Raw genomic sequence first — 20,200 nt, 5'->3', positions numbered from 1 at the left:
GTACCTGTAAGCATTCATCTGGAATTCTGCTGCCTTCTCCCTGCCCGAGTCCCTTCTTGCCAAAAGTCTTCCTGACCCACAAACCCCCAGGAGTGGCCCCTTCTCTGTCTCCCTGGTGGGGTCAGTGCTGGGACCAAGATACAGGTTCCCTGTGGCTCCTAGCCCTGTAAATAGCCCTGTAATCATCCTCCCAGAAGAGCTGGGGCCATCCTCACACCTTGAGGTCAAATGGCACCCACGACCATACTAGAGCTGTCAGTCCTAAACGGCCCTTCTGCCACAGGGCCACTGCCTTACAGCTCTCATGGCAAAGATGGATTCTGCTTCTCCTGGAGCAAGGCCAGGAGGTCTGCCCTACCCTGTGCTGGGAGAGCCGGCCCCCTCCCCTTAGACCATGAAGGCGCTGAGCCGACCTTGAAGTTAATGTGCCCATTGGGCAGGTGGTTGGTGTGGATTTTGTGCAGGAAGTAGATGTCCTTAACGAAAAGGTTGAACACGGGGATGACGATCTTCTCCCGGCTGCTGTTGGCCAACTGGGACCTCTGTGTGGCCCCCTGCAGGGCTGTACGGTAATTGCAGAAGTTGCTGGATGGGTCCATGTGGTGCTGTGGGAAGACGGGAGGATGTGGTGGGCGGTGCTTCCCTGCGCCCCTCAGACCTGCTCAGGACACTCTGCAAGAAACAGCTCCGGGTAGCCCCGGACTGTCCCCAGGAGTGAGCATCCTTTCCAGGAGTGAGCATCGAGGAGGGAAGCCCAGAAGCACCTGGCTGAGGGCTGAGGGCTGAGCACTGGGCCAGGGCCTTCTGGGTTTGGGTGCAAGCATCATCCAGAACGCTGTAGAGAAATCTCACAGTTCACACACACCTCATCCCTGCCCTGCTGAGTCTGGGTCTCACCTCCTTCCTTTCAAAACCCTCATTTGCCCTTCTGCTTAGGCTGATACCTCCCAAACCTGACCAGATCCTCAAGACACACATTTGCCAAAAAACAGATTCTGTGATCAAATACATCTGGGCAAGGCTGTAAGTGGGCTCTCCTGTCAGCCCCTGGGCCACCCAGAGGATCCAGGACCATAAGACGCTGAGCCAGGAAAGGGCGGTCACCGCTTAGTTGGCATTGTCCAGCCTGGAGCTGTGGGCCTGCTTTTGCCAAACTCTTTACTAACCACTCCCCAGAACTTGCTTTTGGTGATGCCAGTTCTGATTGAAGTTCCCAAGGGCCAAGGAGAGCACAGACTGCCTGCCTCCTCGCGGTGGCGCAGCCAGGCTGGCTGACACGACGGCAGGACAAAGCTAGGCAGCCTACCTCTAAGACGTCGAACTTGGCCGTCTTGACTTTGGACCATGTTTTCTTCAGCCTCGCCACGGGACTGAGGTTCATGCCAGCTGCAGGGGATGATAGGCGGGGTGAGGGCGGGCCAGACAGAGCTGGGTGGGGACCCCCTGGGCCCGCACACTCACAGATGATGGCCATCATGGAGTTGAAGTTCCCGATGTTGAAGCACTCTCGGGCCACATCGATGAAGAACTCAAGCATGCGGGTCCGGTGCTTCTTCTTCACCACCTGGAGGGCAGCCAGGCTGCTCAGCGTGTGCCTGACTAGGGGTTGTCCCCTCTGGCACCAGCCCCTGAAAGGTGGCCCAGATGGGAGCCGCCCTGGGCCCACAGAGCTGTCAGATCTGGGGTGAGGGGATGCTCGCAGGCTGCAGAGGCAGGAAATGCAGCTGGGGCATTTTTGATGCTAGGCAGAGGGGCAGGAGGGCAGAGGACCAAGGGAGCCCCAAATTGACTTGCAGACTGCGCCGGGCACAGGGTGCACTCCGTGGGAGGCCTCTGTTGCAATTTAAGGCATTGCTGTTGGAAGTGGGGGTGGTGGGAGTTGGGGCAGCCCTGGCAATAAAAGCTTCCTGTCTCCACTTTCAAAGTTCCATCATCAGAGGGCGCAGGAGATGGCGCGCCCCCGTGTCCACCACACGGCACTTACCCGACACACCTCGGTGGCCACAAGCATGCTGAGGCAGTTGAACCAGTTGTCATAGGCCTCTAGGCTGTAGGTCTTGGTCAGGTCCCCTCGGCACTGGGGGGACGCGGCAAGTCACAGGGAGCCAGAGGACCCTGCCAGTGGGTGCTGCCCCAGCCCCATCCCCACACCAAGGAGCAGGAGTCATGGCCAGAAGGGGAGACTGTGAAAGCTGGGGGCAGAGGGGGGCTGCCACTGGCCAGGCGGGATCTCCCAGGATGCCCCCAGGGCTAGGCTTGGAGGCCAGGCTGGCTCCCTAGGCCTCTGGGAATGCTGGGCTCCCTCCCAGCACGCATCACCCTGCATGGCCACCCACCCACTCCCTGGAGCAGGCGCTAGGAGGCAGGACCCATGCCCGTCAGGCTGTGAGGCCCATCACTGTGGAGGTGCTCAGACATGCTTGGGGAGTCCCCCACCCACCCAGGTGTAGGTGTCAGGCCCACCCTCAGGCCACCCCAGAGCACACAGCGGCCCCTCACCCTGTGCTTGTCCCGAGAGTCCATGTGGCTGACAATCTGCATCAGGTCCTCGGGGTGAATGCTGCTGACCCTCTCCTAGGGTGGAGTGAGGAGACAGTACAGGAAGGGTGACATGCCTGCCGTCCTCAGGCAGGCCCACCCTCGGGGTGTAAGGCACGTTCAGAGCAGCAGTCAAGACGTTCCTGCAGGCGTGCACCACAGCCACAGCCCCTCCTTGATCAGAACATCCAACCCATGGGCAAGCCCCCGCCACAAGGTGTACCCCAGGAGTTTAGAAGGCCCGCCCCTGGGAGGGCCCAAGGCACAGGCAGGATGAGGTGACTGGGGCGGGGGATGCGGTGGGAAGAGGCTGCCTTTCCCTTTGAAACCTTTCATCTCTTCCCGGGTCAGTCCTCCATCCTGCAGCCACTGCAGTCCCCATGTCCTCAGCCCCTCCCATTAATACGGGGCTGCCGTGATCCTGGGGATGCGTGGTGCGCAGGTGGACACACACACACACCAGAGGCAGTGGTCAGAGCTAGCAGGCAGGCTTCACCTGACACCCCAGTCTGACTGGTGGGGGAGGCCCTGCAGCACCATGGTGAGAAGGTGCCGGGGGCCAGTGGCCTTGGGTAAGTGCCAGTGAATATGCCCCAAACCCGTCCTGGGAAGGGCACACTGCATCACTGACCAGCTCGATGTGAGTCAGCTGCTGGGCCAGCACCAGGGGGTCACAGCACACGCCCAGGATGTCCTTCTGAGCAGCTGGTGGCTTGGCCTTGAGGACGGGCCCTTTGTCCACGGCCGGTGAGCGAAGCTTCTCACGCAGCTCCTGAAGCTGGCTCCGGGCAGCCAGGGACAGCAGCAGGCTCTGCGTCATTTGGGCGATGGCCTTCTTCACCGTGCCGTTCTCCTGAGAGGGGCAGGGGGTGAAGAAGATGCTGGCGTGGGCTGGCGGCAAGACCAGCACCGCCCTGGAGGGGCCCATCTCATCTCCAGGGACTTGCCTACCTTCGAGCCCACATCACCCACCCAGACCTGCCATGAAGACTTGGGCTGCTGATGCCAGAGCGGGGTATAGTGTGGGCTCCCTCGAGGACTGCTGGGGAGGGTGGCTCAGCTGGCTGTCCTATGGGGAAGGGAGCTGAAGGCCAGGGCTAGGCTTCCGGGTCTGATGAGCATGGCTTTCCCGGTGGTGGCAGCTGAGCTACTTCTTGTGACCTCCTCCCAGCAGGAGGGGCCCACAGTAGGGATGAGGGAATCCAGAAGGGCTTCCTCCAGGACCAGGCCTTCCTTCCCTGGGTGAGGGGAGCCCTGGCCCCTCCCCAAACTCTCCCTGGACTTTGAGCCCTCCAGGCAGGCAGAGGCTGCTGAGCACAGGAGCACTTCCATCGTGGACACCCAGGCTCCCGCTCAGTGTGGGCTGGAGGCGAGCCCACCACCTCCCTGGAGGGGCCCTTCTCAACACTGAAGACCAGGAGTGAGCTGGGAGCCAGCAGAGGCGGGCAGGCTCTTACAGCCTCTCACCAGGCCCCCACTCCACCCACCCCCGGGGCAGCAGAAGGTGGGGCCCGGGATCATGCACCCAGGCCACATGCTGAGGACGCTGAGGGTGAGTCTGGCCTGCTGCCGGCCAGCAGAGCTGTCATCATGGGGCTGGGGGCAAACGGAGCCACCTGCAGTCCTCTTGGGAGAGTACAGCAAAGGGGGCCACACACAGAGCTGCCCCGAAGACTCACCCTCCCCCAGACAAGGAACTCTGCCAGGGTCCTCACCTCGTCACACTGAGCGACCCGGTGAGTGATGGCCTTCAGTTCTGCCATGGCTTTCTCATCCTGGAAGTCATAGGGGAAGGCCTCTGTCCACTCCTTCAGCAGCTGCACGATCTTAGCTGAGAAGGACTTCAGCTTGACCTGGTGGGATGGCAGGGCACAGAGTGAGGGCTGACCCTCTAGAGTGGGTGAGAGATGACAAGTGGGAACATGCCCCTCACCACCCCCAGTTCTGTGACACCCTCCCACCCATCCCCCACAGGACCTGTCCCCCATCCCGACGCTGGGGTCAGAGCTGCAGGTAGGGCGTCCCTGGTCCTGCGCACCTGCAGCTTTGTTACACCTGCTTTGCTCCATTTTCCCCTTAAGCTGGCTCTTTTTCACTTAAATTCATTTTCAAAAAACCTGTCCTAACGCTACCATGACATAGAAAATAGTTTTACTTGTTGTAATTAGAAGTTACGCATAAAAAAGAACTCACTGAGAACCAAGCAAAATCACTAATGTTAAGCAAGAGACTCTAGCCTGCCTCTTCGCAGTTAAAAGCAGGTTGGCAAGTGCTGGGAAGAGGCACAGACATGCCAGGCACCCTCTTCCTGACTTCTGCTGGCCCAGGTCCACACGCACATACAGCCCAAGGCAGGGGTGTCGGATGCTCGGCTGCAGTCTCTTGGCCAGTCCTCCGTGCCCAGCCCAGCACTGGTTCACACATGCCAAACCCCTCCTGTGCCCGCCTTGGCTCCTCCCTGGCCCTGACCAGCTCCCTGTGTCCGCCTACCCAACCTGGACCCTTCTGACCTTGACAGCCCACAGGGCCCGGCTCCCACATGACCCAACTCTCCATCCCTATATCTACCTGCCCCTCCCACATCCATGCCCCCTGGCACTGCCTCAGCCAACCGGATTCCACCCACACCCCTAGCCAGTCCCCTAGTGATGGCTTCCCATGCCTTGTGGAGGCTCTCCCAGCTGGCCCCTGCAGCCACTCCTGACCACAGTCCAGTGCTTGCGGACACTCCCCTAAGATGTCCCCAGTACCCCACACTTAGCAGGAACCTGAGCCCTGCATTCCCTCCCCAGAGGTCCCGCCCTGCATGTCACCACGCACAAAGGCCTGCAGGCTCACCCCAGGCTCCTCTCAGGCTTCTACTGTCCCCACACTGACCCTCAGCCTAGAATTTCATCCCCCACTCACCCTGATCTGGCTTCTTTCCACCCATGCCTTCAGGAACCTCTCCTGAACCCCAGGCTGCAGTTGATGCCTGTCTCCATCCCTGCCCAGCACATTCTGGGACAGGAGCCCCTCTGGAGAGGAGACTCTAAAGAGGGTATGGACGTTCAAGGCCTTTGCTGCAAACTTCCATGGGCAAGAGGCCCGGCCTCAGGGAGGAAGAGGTCACCAGTGAGCCAGAACAGGCCATGCTCTGCCAAAACCCAGAATAGGCCCTGCCAGCCCTTTGACAGTACGTCCACCACCCCTCCTTCTGCACCAGACCCTGGGCTTCTAAAAGCCTGGCCCCTGGCCCCTGGCCCCTGGCCCCTGCCCCTAGGCCCTCAGGGATGAGCCATGGTTTCTTGATCATCCTGACTGCCCAAAGACTGACTCAACCAGAAGAAACGACAGTGGCAAACAGCCCTATTTGAGTCACTGGAAACTCCAGCCCCACTGGCTGCTTCTCCACCAGCTGTAGTGGACCCTCCCTTTTGGGGGTCCTGGCACTGACCAGGAGAGCTGGCAGAGCTGTCTGCTGTGGCCCTTTCCAGGGAGGGGGTGCGCACCCGCCAACAGCAGTTACACCCAGCACCCTGGGAGGTGTGCTCAGCTCTGTGTGCGCCCCTGCAGACCCTGGGGAGCCTGGCCCCACATATGCCAGGAGGCCTGCAGAGACCAGCACACCTGCCCCCATCAGGGAGGGCCCCAGGCCGGGCTCAGCCAGCCCCTGTCCTGCCAGCTTCCTCTGAGCAGGCTTCTCTCCAGAGAGTGAGCGAGAGGGGAAGCCAGGGCCACAGAAACAGACAGCACGCCTTTACCTTCTCAGACCCAGCCTGCAGCTGCTGCCTTTGCTCCAGGCAGATCTGCCCCACACGGGCCAGCAGGTCATGAGGGGGGATGAAGACCCGGGAGCTCAAGAGAAACGTGAAAATGTACGTCCTCTGAAGAAAAGAGACAGAGAGAGGGCAAAGATCAGGTCAGGCCTGGCACAGCCCCCTGGTATGGTCACGGCCTGCTCCCCCACCTGGTCCAGCTGCCTCCCAGGCCCAACATCACCTTCTGCGTGGTTTACCTCACCTCCAATGCCCTTCCTCCTCTCTCTCTGCTACCCAAATCCTGCCCGCCCGCCGTGCAAGGCACAGATCAAACCTCTTCACAGTCGCTGGCAGAAGCCTCCCCTGATAAGCTCGACCCCTGGCAGACTTCCTCTGCTGGGGTTCTCCCCTACCCGCCCCACCCTACACGGGGGTAAACCCGGCCTTGGGTGTCTGTGGGACTCTGTGGGCCTGAGTGGGTCGGCTGCCCAGTCCACGGTGCTCCCTGGGCCAGGCACCAAGCTTGCTCTGTTCCAGATCCTCACTGGCCAGGGAGGCAGGGCCTGGTTGATGGTGGTGGGGTGGGGGTCTTGTCTGTGGGGTGCGGGTCTTGTCTTAGTCCCAGGATCCTGCATCAGGAAATGCTGCAAGCCCCTGTGCCTTCACTAACCAGCTGTGGGCCTCGTCACTGCCTGCCATGCCAGGGCCCCCCAGTCCCACTTCCACTTGCCCCCGCCACCTGGCTGTGTGGTGCAGCCTCTAAGGGGTGTCACGATGTGGACTGAAAGAGAGCAGGGAGCAGAGCCCAGGGCCAAGGGTTCTCAGAAGTGTTTGGTCTGACATGGATCAATGCCCTCTGGATCTGCACCCTGGCCCTGCCTGCAGACAGGGAGGCCTTAGGGGTGGGGGAGGCTGTCTGGGGCTCTCCTGGGAACTCTACTCAGACAGTCCTCTACCCACACTTGGCTGCTGTAGGCTGAGGGCCCAGGACCCTCTGCCCCCCATTCCAGGCCCAAAGGAGCAGGGCTTCCTTGCTGCAATCTGAAGAAAGCCAGGCCGTGTTTGCTGGGAGCGCAGCTTCCTGGAACAGAACTGGGGCCCTCAGTTCTGGGCTCCCCCGCCCCCCTCACTGCCCCTACGCAGCCCTGTGGCCACTAGGGGAGGATTTCCCTGCTGCTCCAAGGAAAGGATTTTCCCTGGAGCAGCAGGGAAATCCTCTAAGCACCGTGAAACTTCCCACATCCTGTCCCCAGGCTGTGCAGTGGTGCTCACAGGTCCCAGCTGGTCAGCAGTGTGACCCTCAGGGTCCCCCTTCTAAGCAGATGGCCCAGAGTGTGAAGAAAGGCACCCAGGTGTCACACCTCGGAGCTCTCAGGCGAGGGTAAGAGGAGCGCTCAAGGCAGCAGCCCTGCGTCTCCGAGGGGAGCACCGGCCGTACTGGAGAGGTGTGTCCCCAGCTGCCCAGCGTGCGGGGTGGGGGAGCGCGGGCACTCAGCAGAGGAGCCGGTGCCAGCTGGACCCCCGTTCCGCCCCCACCACCCCTTTGCCCTCTGCTGGGGAGCAGGGTGGGATCCTAGGCACAGAGTTCTGGGGACAGGAGGCTCCTCCGGGACAAGCCCAGAAGAGGGGCGGGTCCTCCCCCTGCCACGCAGGCAGCTGCCCCTCAGATGAGCACTAGGGTTGGGGGTTCCAGCCCCTGGGGGCTTCTTCAGGGCCTAGAGCCCCCTCTTTCCAGCTCAGCCACCTGGGCCCTCAGCTTTCATGTCTGCACCACCAACACCAGCCCCAACCAGGCCCTGAGAGGATTTATGGGGTAGATGGAAAGATAGAGGAGTGGACAGAGCCCCAGGAGGGAAGGAGGAGGCCTGACGTGTCAAGGTGGGCCAGGAACCCCCAGAAAGAAGCCTGGCTGACTCCAGTGCCATCAGATGGAAGCTTGAGGGCGGAGGGGGCAATTCCTCCCCACCGTCCCTTGCAGCCCTGTCTGTCAGGAGCTGGGCTCTGCCCTCAGGGGGAGGGGGCCCCCCAAGGGGCAACTTAGCTCTCAAAAGGGAGCAGGCATCAACCCCACGGCTAAGAGATGCCATCTACTGGACATAGAAGGGAAGCCTCACGTGACAAGGGAACTCTCTCTCACTGTTCCAAGAATGTGCCAGAGTCATCTTGAGGTGAAGAGAGGATCTGGGTTGTTGGTGAAGGCCAGTCCTGCCCGCACAGGCACGTGCCCTGGGGTCTGCATGCCGGTGGGTGAGGGGCTGGGCCCCCTTCATTCAGAACTATGGCGGTTCACGCACAAACTTCCCAGCTCAGAGGCGGACATGTGGCTGCGTAGACGCTCACCAGGACCTGGAGGCACTGGCCTCGCCCGTTAGACCCCTCTTCCTCCCCCAGGACCATCTCCCACCCGCCTGGGACAGCAGTGAAGTCACTGGAGGTTCCCCTCTCCTAGGCTGGGGGTCGGGGAGGGAGCAGGAGGCGAGGGAAGCACAGGAGGTGAGGCTGGGGGTCCCTGCTGCCCTGCCCCTCCCTGCTGCTCCATCCAGCTCTGGCCAGGCCTCCCTCCCCATCCCAGAAGCAGCCTCGCCTGGAGCCCAGGTCATCCCCACCAGTCACCAGGTACTCACATCAGGGTAATAGTCCACTGTCGGGACTAGGTGCTCCATCAAGGCCTCCAGGGACCCGGAGATGAGGCGCCCGTCTTGGAAGATGAGGTCCCCGGAGCCGCCAGCCCCAGCACCTCGCTCCCCCATGCCGGGCTGCACCTGTCCACTACAGCTGGGCCCAAGTATGCTGGAGAAGACCACGGACGTCTGGGGCATAGTTTCCTGGGAGGAAAGAATGAGGCTGTGAGGCATCAAAGGCACTTCTGCCAGGCCCTCCTCCCAGGCCGCCTGCAGCCTGCATGCGGGTGCATAGTGGGAGCCCAGCAGGGCCGGGAGCGGGGTCACCAGACGTCAGCTCAGGTGAGCGGCCAGGCTCCTTGGTGGCCCTGAAGCTGCTGATAAATATGTCTGATAAATGTTTCTTCAGCACCTGCTCTGTGCATAGCAGGCCTCATTCCAGGGACCTGGACACAGAGAGCCCTGCCTCCTGGGGTTCCGTCCCAGTGGAACTATGGAGAAAACCACCACCAGGAGAACAACTGGGGGGTGGGGCGGGGGGGTCAAGGCAGCCTTGGGGAGGCTGCACCAAGGCAGACTGATGGTGTCAGCTGTGCAGCTTCCTGGGATAAAAGAGGGATGTTCTAGGCATAAGGGACAGCAGGTACCAAGGTCCTGAGGCCAGTGTACGGGAAGAGGGTAGCAAGAGAGTGGTCTGAGGAGCGACAGGCCAGACTGTGCACATCTGGGGGCCCCAGGTGCAGCACATGAGACGAGGCGTGGGGGCCCTGAGCCCAGGAGTGACCTGACTCAGGGTGAAGGTCTCTCTGGCCACCGTGTGCAGACTCTGAAAGGGAGAAGCCTGAAAACCAATCGGTGGGTTTTGCCATAGCAGCATCCTGTGAGAGACTGCTTGGGTCAGGTGACAGGAAAGTAGGAGGGAAGTAGGGTCAACTCTGGATGCTGTGAGGAAGGGTTTTCAGCCTGAGCAACTGACCAGCATGGGGAAGGGCTTTGGGGCTGGGGTTTGGGGAAAGACCTGGAACTTGCTTTGGACGCACGGGATTTGAAGTGCCTGTTACATGCAGGCGTTGGGAAGCAGTCTGGGGCCTTAGTGTGATGGGGCTGAGGGCTCAGCTGAGAGCTCTTATAAGGCCTGAGCCTCAGTTTCCTCACCACCCAAGGCAGCTAGTTGTGTCTAGAGGGGCTCTGTGGGGTCAGGGTGACGCACACTTGCCAGCTGGGGCCTCCCACAAGAGTGCCCATGGGTGCACTCTCCCTCTTGCTGGCCAGGGTGGCCTGGTCTGCTCACTTGGCTACTCCCACCTTGAAGGGCAGGCAGGCTGAAGTCAGAGGGGAGGAGCTGGCCCTTCCTGCCTGGGCAGGGCCCCTGGCCAGGTTCACCCTCTCTGGTCACCGGCAAGCAGATGCCACCACCCCATAGCTACCTCCCCGCTGCAGCCACGCCGCCTCCCCGTCTAGGGGAGTGGAAAGAACACACGCCCTCCCCGGGCTCCGCGGCCCTCAGTGCTGACCTTACCCATGACAATGATTCCACCCGGCCCTGGCCTGCTCTCTTACCCGGACCAGGGCCAACCTCTGAGCCATTCCAGCCTCAGTTTCCCCACTGTGCAGACTGAGCAAAGAGTAGCTGTGATTATTGAGGGGCCCCGGGCTGCTGCCCCCTGGGGCTCACAAGCAGAGCCAACTCCCACCCCACAGCACATCAACTGAGCCTCACACCGGGGAAAAAGGGCACCAGGACCAAACGATGCTGGCTTCTCTGCCAAACGCCTGAAGGTCACCTTAGAATTCTCAGAAAATTCTTTGCAAGGAGGGTAAGAGCTCAAGGGAAGGACAAAGCCCTGGGGACAATGTCTGTGGCCCCCAGGCTCCACACTGCCTTCACTCCAGGATGGAGGTTCAGACTCAGGACAATCCCCTCAACACATGTGAGAATGCACATTCTCAGGCCTCAGAAACTTGGGGTGGGCCCTCTGATGCTGCTCAAGTCAAAGAACCACTGACTTCAGCAAAACCTTGATTTTTCAGATGGTAAAACAGAGGCTCAGCAAGCAGGAACTCAACTGAGGAAACCCTAGGGTTTCCAAGCCCAGCCCAGGTGTCACTGCCTCGAGGAAGCCTCCTTGGGTTAATGCCTAGGCTGCTGACCCACAAGGCCAGAAGTGGCTGATCACCTGCCTTCATGTCTTCTTGTTGAGCTGGAGCCTGGCCCACAGCGGTGCTCAGTGACCATTTGTGGGATGAAATAACAAAGGTGGGCTCCCAGGCACCGCGGCACTGGCCGCTGCTCTGCTGGGCCGTCACTGGTTCCTGAGAGGTCCCGAACCCCAGTGCTCAGCTGAGGTCATGTGATGTGGGGCGACTTCTGCAAGATCACACAGTTCTGAGTTCCAAAGGTGACCTGAGGGTAGTAAACTTGGTCAGCTGGACCTCCTGACCCCAAGTCTCTTGGTCATCAGAGTTGGCATTTTTGGAGCCACTGGCCTCTCCCACTGCTCTGGTCGGGAGGTGCTGCAGTGGGGAGCACACTAACACCCCACTAGCTCACAGCCCCTGCTGGGTCCCCCACAGGGCAAGGCCACCTGCAGGAACACTTGCTCCGGGGCTAGGGAGACCGGAAGCCAGCCTAGGGATGCAGCTCCCCAGCTCTGCAGCCCATGAAGGGAACAGCAAGCCTAGCAGGAGGCCAGGGGGGCCAAGTTCTATGCTGGGTCCCAGTCTACAGCTCCCTGGGGATCCTCAGCACGCACTGTCTCCAACGACAGGTGAAGGGCAGACACTTAGGGTGGAGTCACCTGCCCAGAGGGTGGGGTCCCAGTCCATCCATCTTGGGCAGCCACTGGGACTCATTACACCTGACCCTGGTCAGCTCAGGACACATCACACTGCTCCTCCCTCAAGGTCCCCGACTCTTGTGTGGCACCAGCACCCTGCCCATGCACAGCCCAGGAGGCCATGGGAGGGAGCAGCCAGGTGAGGACCCTCCCTTCAGCTTGGGGCAGTGACCCCTCTAACAGCAGCTGGGCGAAGGGCCCCACAACTGGAGTCCCCAGCTGGACAAGATCTCATACTGGTCACTTTCAAATGACATCAACAGACGTGTACACGACTTGTACATAAATGCACAGAAGACACCTGGCCACCCGTGGCCACACTAATTACGGAGTTCGCTGTAAGGGGGTGGAGGAGGGGAGGAGACTTCCACTTTTGGTTCTACACATTTGTCAACTATTTCGGTAACTTTTCTAAATGGCACATCTATTTTGTCATCTTTAAAATAAGTTTTGTCTTTTAGTGCAAAGAAGCTGAGTTTTGAATAAAAGTATGCTATGGAGACTGAAGCCTCAGGGCTGGGCCTGTGGACAAAAGCATGGCCACCAGTGAGCGGGTCACCTGTGAGGGTGGGCTTCGAGGCAGAGGCCCGAAACCCCCACAAGGGCTGTGCAGGGCCACCCCTGCCTCTCCCCAACTCTGGGACCCTGCCTCAGACCGGGCCTCCCTGACCGGTCTCTCCCCGCTCCTCTGTATGCTAAGCCACTGAGGAAGTCCCGGGGAACTCCTAGAGCCCCTTCCTTACCCACTCAGTCCCTCGCAGAACCCACCACCCCTCCCCACAATGAGCACCTGGGAGGGTCTCCAGGCTCAGTGCCAAACGGGAGGAGGCACGTTCCCCCAGTGGGTCCTCTTGGGCAGGAATTTAGAGCACCCTTGGATTCGAATCCCAGCTCTGCAATGAGCCAGCTCCTTGTTCCTAGACAAGTCTAACCAGCCTTGATTTCCCCAGCTGTCAAATGGGGATGATGGCAGGACTCCCCCGGCTGTACCACTACTTGGCATCTCTGTCTACCGCCCCACCAAGCCCTGTGGTTTCTTTTGCACACCCCCTCCTTTTTTTTTTGTATATATATTTTTTTTATTGAAGTATAGTCAGTTTGCAATGTTGTCTCAATCTTCTGCTCTTGACATAGTGTCTTCCTCTCCCGTCCCAGCAAGAGCAGAAACTGAGGCTTCTGGCCACACACCTGTGTGTCCATCGCCCCCAGCTGGTCCCGTTCTCCGGGAAGAGCCACTCTGAGCACAGCATACAGGAAACCTGGGCTCCCACCTTGGGAGGGAACACACAGCAGGAGCAATCGCAATCAGAAATGCACTAGCTAGGACTCCGAGTGCTGCGTAGTGCCATCAACACTAACGCTAGAGCTGAATCATCTCACTAATCCTCACAATGACCCCATGAGAGAAACCCTTATTCTATGCACGCTGCAGGTGAGGCCAAGGCACAGAGAGGCCAAGTAACTGCCCCAGGTCACACAGCGGATAATCAGAGCAAGGGGATGCAATGAGAGCTTTGGAGCCTCCACTGACAAGTCTTATGTTAAACTTTGAGGTGGATGACGATAATGAAGGCATGGAGATGTTGGAAGAAGACAAAGAAGAAAGTGCAAGATTGGGGAGATAACAGCAGGGCCAGGCAGTCAGGGAGGCCCGAGTCTGAGCCTGGCTTGGCCACTTGTTGTGGCTTTATCAGGATCCTGAACCCCTTGGAGTCTTAATTTCCTCATCTGTAAAATGGGCACGGGGAGCGCTACTTCCGAGATTTGCTGCGAGGGTTGAATGAGCCCACCTGGGAAAGCACCTCCTGCCTGAGGAGCTGACTCACAGACGTGCCTGCTCAGCGCCCACACGGGCCATTGCAGACACAGACCCCCAGGGGCCCCAGGGGGCCGACCCCACATGGATGCTCTGAAGCAAGTTCAGCACCAGCGCCGCAACATTAGCACCCCCGGGGGCCTGTCGGCAGTCGCAGCACACCTTGCCCTGAGTCAGAACTCACCATTCTCTGGAGTTTTAGGTCCTCTCCTTTATAAAGCTTCGCAGCTCCAAGTGTGGCCTGACCAGCAGCGCCATCACCTGGTCAACCGCTAAAATGCAGGGCCTCGAGTTCCAGCCACCTCCAGAGGGGACTTGCCTGCACTTTCCCTGAACGTGCTTGTCCTTTGAGCTTCCAGGTGAGGAGAGCAGCTTCTAGGTACCTAGGTCAGTGTCTCTCAGGTGCAGTTGCACAACAGTCACCTGGGGAGTTTAAACAAATCACTTCACCCGGCTCCCACTCCAACAATTCTGATCTAACTGGCTGGGGGCACAGCCCAGGCACCGGAGGTTTTTCCAGGCTTTCGAGGTGAAAATGGGAGCAGAAAGCACAAGGAGCCTCTCTCCGGCCCCACTGCTTCTGGCTACATTCAGACCTGTTTCAAGGCTGCAGACTCAGACAAACACTCGGTGGAGAGCTCTGGAAGCCTCCAGAAGCCAGCCTGAGGGTAGGGGGACGAGGGGGGTGGGGTGGGCCCGTGGATGGAGGCCCTGGGGACCTGCACCTCTGCCCCAGGTCAGCTGGTACTGGTCTGGACAAGCCAGCGGCCCTTTTGCGGGGAGCAAGGGATGCACTTGCCCCCAGCCTGCCTCCTCTGACTCCTTACAGCTCCTCCCCTGTTCAGGCAGGAAGGCAAGCAACTTAGATGCAACGGGCTCACAGCCAGGTGCAAGCGGCTCATCGGCTCCTAGAAGCTGGGCCCCATGAACTTTCCACTTCCGCGCCGCCCAGGTGGGCGTGAAGACCGGCCCAGGTGCCTAGGTGCCCAGGTGCAGGGGTGAGAGAGAGAGAGAGCTGGCTCTGAGTTCAGAGGCAGCTGCCATGTGTCAGCACTTGTCCGTCTCTACCTGGGTTTCCTTGGCTTTCTGGGGGCACCATGGAGGAAGAGGGGCCTCCCTGCACCTGGCCCAGAGTCCTCCTGGCCAAGCCTCAAAGGTGCCAGGATGCCAAGTGAGAAGGCCACACCTGTTGCCCCTGCACAGACAGAACTGCACTGTGGGGACCAGAGTGGGCTGGGAGCGGGCAGGGGAGACTGTCTGGGCAAAGGCTGAGCCTGTGGGACCCTTTGCTACCTGCTTGGCTAAGCTGCCACCAGCAGTGTCCAGCAGGCTGGCCGTAGATCAGGTAGGCCAGGTGGGCCAAGCAAGGGGGTGTAAGTTGCCCCCTCCCTCTTTCCGCCCCCTCCTAGGGCACCCCCACCACTCTGTCCGACCAGAGGCTGTCCGGGTCCCCCAGGCTCCGTGGAGGTTCTCCATCTCCTGCTGTTCCCCAGAGCGAGACGTGGCCACCGCGCAGTCCTGCAGCTACCCTTACGCCATGGTCTAGCCCAGCTCCCAGCCTCCAAAACTCCATTCCTTTAACGCTTCCTGTCTGTAGCCCCGCCCGTGAACTTCGCATGCACAGCTGCCCAAGTCCTTTCCTGTAGTTTCAGGCCTGCGTCTGGGACCTGGTGAGAGTCCAGAATGGAGTCAGGAGACACTGTCTGATGATGATGGTGCAGAAGCCTCTGAGTGCTCTGAGCCTCAGGGTCCTCAGCTGTAAGTTGAGTGTAGTTTCTTGCCTCCCTCCCTCCAGGTCACGGTGAAGCTTAGATGAGAAAATGTGTCGCTGGGAGCCCTACCAGTGCCGTTATGGGCCACCCGCACCTGTGCCTTGACGGCACACCAGCGGCCCAACAACACAGCCTCACAGCCATCAGCAGGCCACCGGCCCCCTGCCCTGGCTGTGGGTTCTCGCTCAGGTGTGAGACCCTGTGGATCCATCCAGCCCGGGTGTAGGGCCAGGAAACACCCTAGGGCAAACTTGGACCAATGATGACACAGGAGCCACCAGGCAAATTCTCCTTCCTCACCCCAGATGGCCACAAGCTTCACAGGGTCTCTCCAAAGAAGTCTGCTAAGACTGACCCATGTCAGAACTCATCCCCTGTATTTATTCACTTTCCTTCCCTGCTTCCTCAGGACCAGCTCCCCCATGAAGTATTCACACGTCAGCTTACCTCAGCCTCTGATCTCTAGGGAAGCTGGTCTCAGAGAAGAGCAGCCCATCCTTGTCTGCCCAGGCCTTCCCCATCTAACTAGGCACAGCTGAGGTTCCCAGTGCCCCCAAGGGCCCGGGGTCAGGAGCCTGACACACCCAGACCTGGGCCCAGGTCTCCCTCCAGCTGCTGGTTTGGGACAAGTTACTCCATCTGTGTGAGCCCCCCTGCCCCGAGTTTGTCAAACAGGACACTGGTCCCCAAACTTTGCAGCGTGGGTTGGGGGTGCAGGAAGGGAGAATGCACGGGGCATGGTTTCAGCCCAGAACAAGTGCTCACACACCAAGTGTGTCATCGTTCAGAAAGTAAACGCCATTCTCTGGGCTCTGCTCAGCCAGGCTGAGGGCTGCTGGAACGTGGTCCCCCGTGCCGGGACCCTTCCAGGGGTAAAACCTGGTGCTCTCCATCAACACAACTCAGCTCGGAGGCCTCTTTTAGGGGCTCAGCCAAAAACTTTAGCTTCAGAGTATGTGCAGCTGACCCCTCCCCCCACTCAACACACACGTGTGCACACTTTCTAAGGAACACACCCACCAAAGCACTGAGGACACGGAAGCCTGGACTGAGGGCGTGGGAGACAGAAGGGGGCAGCCAGGGTCTAAGAGAGTAAGAGAAGATCTTAGGCAGCCCCAGTGCTGTGAGAGATGCTGGGACAGGTGGGAAAAGAGCGTTTTTAGGAACTTTCTGAATGAAATTCCCTTTTTGCAGCCTCTTCAAGAGACTTTAAGCTAGAAATTTGGGTGCCACTCACTGCTACAGGGCTTTCTAATGTGGCCCTAGCAAAGGGGAGTCCACGGCCCCCCATCAGGCAGCAAAATCAGGAGGAGGGTATCGGCTCCTGGCCACGTGCGGACAGAAGCCGGACTTGCGCTGGGAGGGGCAGCCGGGCACACGCACACGTGTACAGCTTTTGTGACCTGGGGGCACAGTCCTCCCACTCACAAACTCCAGCTGTGCCCAAGATGGCCCCACTCCCATCACACAGGAGCCCCTGGCCCCTGGCCCCTGGCCCCTGGCCCCTGGAGCTGCCGGCCTCACTGCGACGGCCAGAGCTGCTGTGTGCATCCAGATACCCACACCAATCCACCTTCACGTACCTTCCATCCTATGCTTGCACACTTGTCCGGGCCTGGGTAAAGGCCCTTCCCAAGTGGTTTTTCTGCTTCCTGTACAGAGAGGCCCAACAAGGCCCGGGGGAGGCCTGACACTGCCCAATGGTCTCGTAAAAGACTCCCACAGCTGAAGCTGTCACAAATAATTTACTTAAACATACTTGAGTAAGGAATGTAGGAGACACTGACTCTAGAGAAACAGCCAATTACTGCAGCATCCGTGTGCAGGGCTGTCCGTGCTCATGGGCAGCCCTGACACCTTCCTGGGGGTGTTCCCGTGCCCAGGGGCCACTCCTGCCTCATCTCTTGCCTCCCAGCCCTTGAGGGTGAGTGTCCCTGCCCGGGAGCAGGGCTGTGGGCCTCCAGTTGGATGCCTCATCCCATAATGCTTTACAGTCCCCAGCTCTGGGCAGGAAGATGGGGTGGGAGGGGAGGGCAGGAAGGGACCTCATCCTTTGGGAGCCATGTGGGAGGGTCCCCACCTCTGGGCTCTTTGGGGTCCTCAGGCCTCCTGGCCACTGATGCCCAGGAACCTGCTCCCAACACCAGCTCTGCCCTCAGATAACTGGCCTCAGGCACAGCCAGCTCTACCCCAGCTGAGAGTGGGGACAACCTTCTGTACTTTAAATGTTCGTCATTAGGAGTTGGGAGCCCAGCCCATCTCACTTAATGCAATCCCCCCAACCCATGGGACACTGCGTGCAGATAAGGACGCCACGTTCACAGGACTTGCACAAGGTTGCCCAGGCAGGCAGCGGTGAGTAGGTCCCCCCACTGCCCTGCTCCTTCTAAGGACTGTCATTTCTCCTCATCATTGCGCCTGGCCAGGGCATGACCCTCTGAGCATCAGCTGAAGGCTGAGGCCCTTGCCCTGGACACACAGATAAGTGCATCTTCCCACGGCGCTCTGCATATGATTCCAGGGATCGACAGGCTCCCAGAAGCTCATCCATGGGTGCCAAGTTAAGCATCCCAGCTTCCTGAAAAACTGGGACAAAAATGACCCTGAGGGTCCATCTTGCATGAGTCCCCAGGGACCTGCTGGGAGTTGGAGGAGGGGCTCCACTCAGCCCCCTGCCTCTGCCAGGCTTTGCAAGGGGTGCTACTTTCGGAGGCAGCACATGGGCTTCTATTTTTTAACCTACTCAACAAAACGGGGACTATTTTTAGCTCAGCAAGCTGCAGGGCATCACAATTAGCAACTGAAAATTACACATCTTGCCAGTCTCCTCTCAGTTGGCTGGAGGAGAGAGAGGGAAAGTGCTCCCGGTGGGGAGCTGGGTGCCAGCTCTGGCCCCCACCGCGGTGGGCCGCTTACCCAAGAGGGCAGCCTTTGGCAGTGGTTTCAGAACGAGTGCATTCATGGGGCTGTCTCTGGTTTCATTCCAGTTCCAGGAAAATCCAGCCTAGCTGGGAGCAGGGCAGGAGCCCCATGAGCACTCAGAGGCCACAATAGGGAGAGACCCAAGCTGGCTACCTGGACCAGGGCCAGCAACACTCGAGCCCAGCTCTACTGGGGACCTTGGGGGACAGAGGCTGAGCCTCCTGCACCCAAACACCCTTCTAGGGCTAACTGTCCGGTTCTCTGATATCATGTCCGCTGGGGCTGGGTAGGAGGTGGGGTGTTCCATGGAGCCCGAACTCCTCGACCAACCCACTGACCATTCATTCATTCACAAATGTTACCAAGGACCCGCCTAGATACTGGAGATCTACCAGTGAAGGGAACAGGGCTCTCTGTCCCCATGGAGCCCCCTGGAGCAGGCTGTGGCTGGCTTGCATGATGACCACACAGTTAAGGAGGAGATAATATGAGTTAGAAGGAGATCAGTGCTCTAGAAGAGGAAGAAGAGGAGATAAGGGTCAGGAGAGCAGCCTGAGCTCAGACACTCCTATGGCAGAAAGCTCCCTCCTGGGGGCAGCTCTTTCCTTCCCCCAGCCCCAGCTTTCAGATCTTCCTAACTTGGAGCTGAAATATGTCTCTCTGAAGCTCCAGCAAGCCCTTGTCCTATCTGCTGGGGCCACACGCTGAAGATACTCAGGGTCTGGCTGCAAACATGGGCTGGGGATCCAGTAGGGGGAGTGAGGCCACATGCCCTCCTATGTCAACCGGCATCTCCAGCACCGGCCTCACATGTGGTAGTGGGTGTGGCATGAGGCTTACAAGCTCAGGACCTACCTAGCACCTGCTGGTTTCGATGAAATCAGGACTGCAGGACACTGATAGGCGCTTGGGACACTTGTCCTCTGGGTTACCCACTGCCTTCCTGGACACAGATTACCAAGACTGGTGCTGATCCCACCTCTGGGCTCTCTCCCCTCCTCTTGCCCTGCACGGGGCCGATGGGCCCCTGCTGCAGATAGGGAGAAAGTGGAGAGAAGCTGCCTCCTCCTTCCAGCAGGCAGATAGCTGTCCTGGCATGTGGCGCTCAGAGCTGGCTCTGCCTTAGGGGTGGCTGCTTGGCCCCCAGCCAGAGTGGGGAGTGGCAGAGGTGACATACCTCTCTGGAGAGGCCTCTCCCCTATACCCCTGTGGCCTTTCTTCAGGGAAGTCCTTGGGAGGGCATGGCTGGCTGGCCCCATCCTGGCAGGTGGGACCACAGGAGCACCCTGCAGCTCACATCCTCTCAGCTTGGTGGGCATTGGGAGCGGGAGAGTGAGGGGTGATTTTCACGCAAACCAAGCTTCAAGAAATCATATTTACAAATGCCCACAGGAAGAGCACATTTACCTTCGTGTACCCTCGGGCCGGCCAGGGCAGTCCTGGGGCCGGGGGAGGACAGGCCGGACTCCAGCCAGGAGGCGGCTGCCATGGGAACCAGAGCCACGCAGTGCCTCGGGCGCCTTCTCCACAAAGGCCCGGCCTCCAAGAGATGCTGACAATTAAAGCTTTGTTACAGATGCATGATTCATTTTTTTTGTCTTCTGAATCCCTTCCTATTACCGAATCCTATTTGAATTGACTAAAGGAATCTTGCCTTCTCTTCTTCACACTCCTAAACACAGATTCTGCCGAGTCCGGGTTTTCTCCTCCTTCTTGTCTCCCTTTCTGTCCAGTCAGCTTCTTCTGGTGGGTGGCTGCTCAAGGGACAAAATGTCATTGTCCACCAATAACCATCCCATTATTGAGCCTTGAGAAGCCCCAGGAGGAGCAGGTAGGATTTCAGAGAATCCCTGCCCTTTCCCCGAAGGGCGGCGGGCTGCTGGCACACTGGCCTCCCACTCAGGCCCTCAAGACAGGGAGGGGCTGCGGGGGGGGCCCTCCAGCTGTGCCTCCC

The 20,200-nt window shown here is 59.5% G+C and overlaps 1 protein-coding gene across 5 annotated transcripts in view; it reads right to left on the bottom strand.

Annotated features, from left to right (window-relative positions):
* Nucleotides 1–20,200, bottom strand: part of RASGEF1A (RasGEF domain family member 1A) — an 86,478-nt gene that overhangs the window by 2,073 nt on the left and 64,205 nt on the right. For all 5 annotated transcript variants that reach the window (XM_074374435.1, XM_074374434.1, XM_074374433.1 and 2 more), the window contains 9 exons: nt 8,903–9,103; nt 6,282–6,404; nt 4,254–4,391; nt 3,170–3,391; nt 2,500–2,574; nt 1,985–2,077; nt 1,462–1,564; nt 1,307–1,386; nt 414–605 (listed from right to left, as the gene is read on the bottom strand). In XM_074374435.1, the coding sequence (XP_074230536.1) occupies nt 414–605; nt 1,307–1,386; nt 1,462–1,564; nt 1,985–2,077; nt 2,500–2,574; nt 3,170–3,391; nt 4,254–4,391; nt 6,282–6,404; nt 8,903–9,097 (1,221 nt within the window). In that variant the 5' untranslated portion in view covers nt 9,098–9,103. The remainder of the gene's footprint in view (nt 1–413; nt 606–1,306; nt 1,387–1,461; nt 1,565–1,984; nt 2,078–2,499; nt 2,575–3,169; nt 3,392–4,253; nt 4,392–6,281; nt 6,405–8,902; nt 9,104–20,200) is intronic.

Source organism: Camelus bactrianus, chromosome 11, assembly GCF_048773025.1.
Source record: "Camelus bactrianus isolate YW-2024 breed Bactrian camel chromosome 11, ASM4877302v1, whole genome shotgun sequence".
NCBI lineage: Eukaryota > Metazoa > Chordata > Mammalia > Artiodactyla > Camelidae > Camelus > Camelus bactrianus.
Note: the sequence above shows the minus strand (reverse complement) of the source record. Positions and strands in the feature narration are given on the sequence as shown.